At 42.7% G+C, this 6,796-nt stretch overlaps 1 protein-coding gene across 1 annotated transcript; it reads right to left on the reverse strand.

Moving 5' to 3' along the window:
• Positions 1-511: 511 nt before the first annotated feature.
• On the reverse strand, positions 512-3,788 carry LOC308139784 (uncharacterized protein). Its single transcript, XM_080509314.1, has 5 exons — positions 3,279-3,788; positions 2,300-2,514; positions 1,745-1,856; positions 1,137-1,320; positions 512-974 (listed from the first exon to the last, which is right to left on the reverse strand). Exons 1-5 carry the CDS (start codon positions 3,723-3,725, stop codon positions 958-960), a joined length of 975 nt encoding a protein of 324 aa, XP_080365440.1. The 5' UTR covers positions 3,726-3,788; the 3' UTR covers positions 512-957.
• Between the last annotated feature and the right edge of the window lie 3,008 nt (positions 3,789-6,796).

The raw sequence follows: 6,796 nt of genomic DNA on the forward strand, positions 1-6,796 counted from the left end.
TGGGGACGGGGGGGGGGGGGGGGGATGTACAATCGAACTTGAAACCTGGCGATTGAGATGAAGACCCTTTCTTCCAGGTGAAGAACAAAATGAAAGTTGTATGTTTTAGTGTAAACTGGCCAGAATGAGTGTCTTTGGCCATAAAGAGATTATTTGATTCATAGCTGATTTTTCCACCTGTACCGAGGAGGAGGAATTCTTTGAATGATTTAAAATGATGAAACATATTTAACTGGATCTTTAAGCACCACCTGGCCGGTCCAGGTCTCTTTTCCTCTTGAAAATCAAGAATTTGAAGTCATTTATCAGAAATACGAAAGCACTTCCTCGATGGTCCACCAGGGGGCAGCAGCAGATCTCAGCTGAACGAGGAGTGTATGCAGAACATTTATGTGCAACTTACTGACCCGTCGCGAGTCTTGACTGTGCTGTGAGCACTCCACACTCACACTTAATACTTTGACAAAGATGGTGAGAAAAACACAAAACAAAACAGTTTGTCTTGTGAGGGTTTTTATTATAATCTGATTGGTTATACAGTGAAGACGACGTTGCACAGTAGACAAACAACAAACATGATTTATAGGCCCGCCACAGAGCAGTTCTGTCTGACACATTATGTCTGACAAAAAAAAAAAAAATCGAAGTTGCTGACACAAAGTATGAAAATCAAAGTTGTGCAGGCAGTGACAGAAGATAGAGAGGAAGGAATGGAAGTGTAAATATCCTGACAAGACTTCATGCAGTAATAAAAAAAACAAACCCCAAAAAACTACCCTTCAATTTGTGATATTCTAAAAACACAGAAATGCTACAACAAATAAAAGTGCCCATTGATTTGATTATGCATTCAACAATCAAACATGACATCAATGCGGCTCTTGTCCTTCCCGTCATGATTGAGTGTTTCTCTCAGTCCACCAGAACCCAGACTGGAGGCGGTCATCGTCTCGCTGGTCACTCAGGATCTGCCACTAAAAACAGTGAGACAAGAAAATGTGTCCATGAATGCAGACTTTGTTCAAATAGATTTATGGAAACAACAAAGTGACTTTGCTTTTCTCAACAAAATCATTTTAAAGTAGTAATTGTGAAAAAAACAGCAACATGTAGTGACAGAACCTGAAGGTAAATACCGTCAAAATGCTCCTTCATTGACGTTTCTCTCTGCAGTGTGGTAGAAGGACACAGTCCTTCAACCAAAAGTTTAGCCTCATCAAACTTCTTGAAATTATGCTTCCTGTATTCCATGTATGGTGCGTCGAACATCTCGCAGAAGGTGAGGCCCTTTCCCAGCTGATCTCTATCGAGTGTCAGCACCTGAAACATGAGGTGAGTTTTAATAAACACAAAGTTAAACTTCAATATTCTCCTGCAGTCACAGTAAAGGTCAACCACAGTGAATACACAAAAAGAGAATATACTCCACACGTCATAATCTGTAATCCAGCCAGATTGCAGATTAGAAATGAGTGACTCTCAACACGGGTTGGGTTAGGCTTTGAGTACTTTTACTCGAGTACAGGTTGGAGTACTTCCTCCACTGCTGGACAAGCAGATCAGTTTCACATTCGTTGGATAAAATCATTCGAACGGAGTGATAAAGTAGCGTTAGCTTGCTAGCAGCTAACGCTAAGCAGTGGTGATTTTAGCAGGACTGCAGAGACACACAATGACCCAGAGAGATAATAACAAAATCATTTGAAAGGCAAATTAGAGTGTGATGAAGGTGAAGAGGAAGTACCTCTCCTGGCTCCAAACACAGGGCCACGGAAACTTGATCCCAGACATAAAACTGCTCCCAGCCATTGACGCGGTCGGCGTTAATCTGGTTTTCAGTGACAACCATCTCATACCTGACAAGAAGCAACAAACACAACTAATCAGTAAGTTGAGAAACGATGAAGACCTTCCAGTGTCTCACTGTCACACAGCTCAAAGTGTCCGTCATGAGAACTGAGCTTCAGGTTCTAAAGTCAAAATGTTCCTGTGACACACAAGTAAGAACTTTGATGAAAAACCTTCATTTTCATCTGGTCGACATCTCAACATGAACTGGAAAGAAGCAGTTCCTGGTTCTGGACTGGAGTCAACGATTGAGACACAACTGAAGTTCAACATGTGACGTAATCTGCCTTTGTGCAGTTTATTTTTCTTCCTCTTCTTCATCACTGCTGCCGAAGTGGTAGAACAGGAATCAGCTCAGAGGCAGCGTCGAGTTTGATCTGGTGAAAAGTCCTTCCAGAGAGTATTGGAAGTCTGCGGAGGTTTCACCAGTCGGTGCTTCTGGTTTTCTTACCAGTGCGTCTCACACATGGCCTGAGACCTCCAGAGGAAGTGTCCATCCTTGTATTTACAGACGGCGTCTTCCGGCTGGTCCTCCAGGAGAGGATAGTCATGGTCAGAGAACCACTTGTCGTGCTCTGGACTGTGGATCAGCACAATGTATTGCACTCCCTGCTTGTAGATAGACGTATTATACACCTTCATGACAGGTTCCTCGCCAGAGCAAACCTAGAGAAAATGAAAGAAGTTGAGTTCAGACTCACTGTTGTCATGACACAAGTGTTTGTCGAGGCAGAGTTAGAGGCAGTTCCCTTGTGTGAGTGTCCTCCAGGAGGTCGACATGTTGAGGCGACACTGCACTGTGGAGTTACTCCACATACTACTACCAACCTCACTTTGACAAGAGGATGACCTAGAAATGGGTTTGAGTGGCTCAGTTGGTAGAGCAACAGGAAGATTCACTCACTCGTCTGTCCAAATGTGAAAGTGTCCACTGGACCCTAGTGGACGGAATGCCTCTCATGGCACCGCCTCCATTGGTGTGTGGGGAGATAAAGTGACGACCATCGTAAAATACTTTCAGGGCTCATAAATCAGTGGGAAAAAAAGATGATATGAGAAAACTCAATTCATCATTTGAAACACTCCCCCATCTTAACAAACCTTCTCCTCACCTACACCACGAAGAGCACAGGATGTGGTACAGTCACAAGTAACTGGGAAGTAGGAAAGTTCTGACTCTCAAGTGCGAAGAAAACATCTGAATGTTGTCAAAGAGGGTCGTTCAAAATCTCCAGTTTCATGTCCATGAAGAAGAACACTTTGTAATGATGCCTGGTGTAATAAACTACGACTGACGTTAAGAATCACAGTTTCATTCGTGTCTGATAAAAGAATGATGACGACTTAGAAAATAAGCTCATCCTCACTTAATCTGCAGAAACACGAGACGATCCAACACAGAAGAGACGATACTGGCGTGATGTCGGTACCTGCTGGCGGTAGACGCTCAGGACGTCCTTCAGGGGGAGGGTGAAGCGGAACGAGCCGTAAGTGGACGTCTCAGAGAAGGCCGGCGAGGTGGCGAACCTCCACAGGAAGTTGTTGGCGGCACCTTGCCTCGGCACCTCTGGAAGTCTTTCCTCCAGCAGCTTCTCCTCAGCAGATCTGATCTCCTCGGGACCCACAGTCAGATTGAACCACATCAGACTCTTGTCTCCTGAACCTCTGAAGCCGCCATCATTGAAGATTCCTTCCAACCCTCCTGGACCAGTGTCATGCTTCAATTTAGACACACGGAACTCGGGTTGGGGGTACGGTGGGATGTTCTTGTAAAGATAACCGTTTTGTATTTCCTCTGCTCTCAAATCCTCCAGTTTCAAGTGCCTTCCTCTGAAGTCAGTTGGTCTACCTCCCCTCGAGGTGTATCGTGCTGCCATGGTCCGACTGGAGGTGATGAAGAACAGAAACACGGAGCAGAAGAGTTTCCTGTTTGGAGTGAGTTCAGCTCCTGCTGCCTCAGAAAAGCAGGCTTCCCTCTCGCCCACACCCACAGTCATCCACGTGACAGTGAGTCATGACTACGGGGCCTCTGAGTTGCCAGATTGGGCTGGTTTGCAACGACTTTAGACTCCATGGAGATCAGACAGATGCTTTATTCATCCCCGTGGGGAAATTGCGTGTCAGCAGCAACAACAGAATTTGTATGTACGAGGAAATATAGAAAAAGAAGCAGGAAAACAAACTTTGTCCTGTAAACAAGTGTCAAGTTCGTGTCGAGCCCTAGTGGTCATCGAGAGAAACCTTCGAACCTTGAACCTTATTTGAAATGACACTTAGTCTGAGTTCAGTAAAACCTAAAGCCAGCCTCAGGTAGATTTTCAGCGAACACTTCGATCCATCTTTGAAAGCATTTTAGGAATTTTACCTCAAAAAAGACTTGCAAAAAACCCATAAACAAAACAGTACTTATTTTAAGGTCTTAGATTTTCAGTCATTAATAAATATGAGCACATCTAAACATTTATGAAACATGAAACATGACAGAACAAACCAGAACTAACTTTAAATCAAGGGTGGGCAAACCTATTGCCTCAGGTTCCACACTGACTGACGAACCGATAAGGAAAATATAATGATATATTTTCTTATATATTATCTTATAATGATAAGAAAAATGATTATATAATAAAGTCTAATCATGACTGTGGACAAGCAAAGGTTTTCATTGTACAATGTAAATGTCTATTTATCTGTAAATATGACTGAAATAAATGTGTAAATATGAATATTTTGTTATTCAGAAGCTGATGTCGGCTCATGCGCCCGATGCGCCCCCTGGTGGAGCGCCGGGCATTACAGGACAAGGTCATTACGATGATACGGGCCGGATTAAAAAGAGCAATGGCCCGCATAGTTTCCCCTTTTCTCTGACCAACTGAACACTGATATAGAATCCGTGTCTGTCAGTGAATTCCAGCAGCAGGAAATAACTTACTGGCGGATGGATTTGTCTCACAGAATTTTCTGAAATTCTTATTAGGATTTTTTTGCTGTTCAGATTTGGTCAGGACCGGGTTAAGAACAATGGAGCCCTCAACGATATAAATAAAAACAAATTTACAAAGTCGATTATAGCATTAAAAAAAAAAAAAAAAAAAAAAAAGATTTTTCCGCTGCGAGCAGGGTTCGAACCTGCGCGGGGAGACCCCATTGGATTTCAAGTCCAACGCCTTAACCACTCGGCCATCGCAGCTACGTCACCTATGTGTACACGGGACATTTTTATTCGTAACACCCTGCAAAAAGTGCAGGGACGCAAATATATCCGGAACAGCCTCTCCGGCGTTGACCGCGCCAAGACAATAGCAGTGTGTTGCAGAGTAATTGTGTATAAATACTCTTCGCCAGTAGAGGGCAGCACAGAACTTTGAGACAAGACGTTGGGGTGTGCCGTGAAATCGAAACTTAACAGAGTCAGTGTGGTTAATCTCCACCTCCTGCTACCATCTTGTATCAAAGTACTGTGTCAGTGACAGTGAGGGAGAAGTTTTTGAAAAGGAAGAATGTTACCAGGATATCAGCTCTGTGTTCATCCATCAGGTCCAGGTTTCACACTGACGGAGTAAAAATAAAAAAAAGAAATTGGGAAATACTTTTTTCCGTATTTATTTGATTCCTGTTGATAAAGCATTGATGAGAAAGACTTTATATTGTTAATAGAGGCTACAGAGGTTCACATTTTAACATTTCCGGGTGGTGGTGTGCCTCCAGAGTTTTCCAAAGAAAAAAGTGTGCCTTGGCTCAAAAAAGGTTGAAAAACACTGCAGTGTTAAACTGACACAGAGGAACCACCTGGGGTCATGTAGGGATGGACAGGACAGGATCAATTTCACTGTGGAATTGCTTTTTTTTTTCTTGCTTTTTTTCAGACACAAACAAACAAGACAACAATGGTGGGCGACGGACTGGACTGGAGGGAAAGGGAGAGGGAGGGAGGGCAAGTGAATTACTGCTAAAATGACACGGAGGGTTTTTATCTGAACGTATTTTCTGAACGTGATTTTGAGGAGAGGAGATTTTCCTTCTGTGGACGAATAGTGAGCCACGGAGCGCAGAAAGCTGCCCCTGAACGCATCACCCAGGTCTTATCAGCATGAAGCTCGTTTATTTGTAAAGAAAATCCTTATAAATTAGCCCCATTGTTTAGGCTGCTGGGCTCAAACTGTGTGACAAAAGTAGCGGCTGAAATCACAAAAAGTGCAAACCGGCCCACTTTAAGCACTGCGGTAATTATTAACGTTTTAATTGTCATAATAATCAATGCATTCCTGTTAATAATCAATGTATTTATATTATTCTGTCATTAATAGTTTTCTAGACCAAAATGACAACCATATAAAACACAATCATAAAAACCACACCGCCTGCCGTACATAACATAAGTACTGTCATCTGGCCGCCCTTCGAACTATGTGGGGATGTAGCTCAGTGGTAGAGCGCATGCTTCGCATGTATGAGGTCCCGGGTTCAATCCCCGGCATCTCCACTTTTTATCTTACCGATTAAACGCAAACAAACAAAACAACCACATTTGGAGGACGTGGATATTTGAATGGACACATCAGCATATTTCAGTTTAAACTTCCGAACATTAAAGTCATTTAACTTATTTTTGTTTCCAAATTATATGACCACATACCAATTGCAAAAAACAGAATACAAAGTGCAATTGCTCTTGTGCCAGTTCAGTGGAGTGTATTATTCCCAGCATCGTTTTGGATTTAATTGAACATTACATTGAAGAATCATCCCACCCTTAAAACGGGGAAAAGAGGAAAGCGTTCAAATTTCAGACTCAGAAACAGGAAGAAATTTTAAAGTTTATTTTGACTCCGTTTTTATTACAAAATATCAACAAAATCACACACACACACACACGCATACACAAAACGTCGCTGTACACACACTCCAGCCTGTTAGTGAAGAGTTTCATTCCAAAAATGTTGTG

The sequence above is a fragment of the Blennius ocellaris genome, assembly GCF_963422515.1.
Source record: "Blennius ocellaris genome assembly, chromosome: 14".
Lineage (NCBI taxonomy): Eukaryota > Metazoa > Chordata > Actinopteri > Blenniiformes > Blenniidae > Blennius > Blennius ocellaris.

Bases quoted from the DNA above. Each gene is read 5' to 3' on its own strand.
- LOC308139784 (XM_080509314.1), bottom strand. From the start codon at position 3,725: ATGGCAGCACGATACACCTCGAGGGGAGGTAGACCAACTGACTTCAGA. The intron at 2,515-3,278 runs GTACCGACATCA...CATTTTCTCTAG, and splicing joins TGAGCGTCTACCGCCAGCAG to GTTTGCTCTGGCGAGGAACC. The intron at 1,321-1,744 runs GTACTTCCTCTT...CTCATGTTTCAG, and splicing joins TGTGTTTGGAGCCAGGAGAG to GTGCTGACACTCGATAGAGA.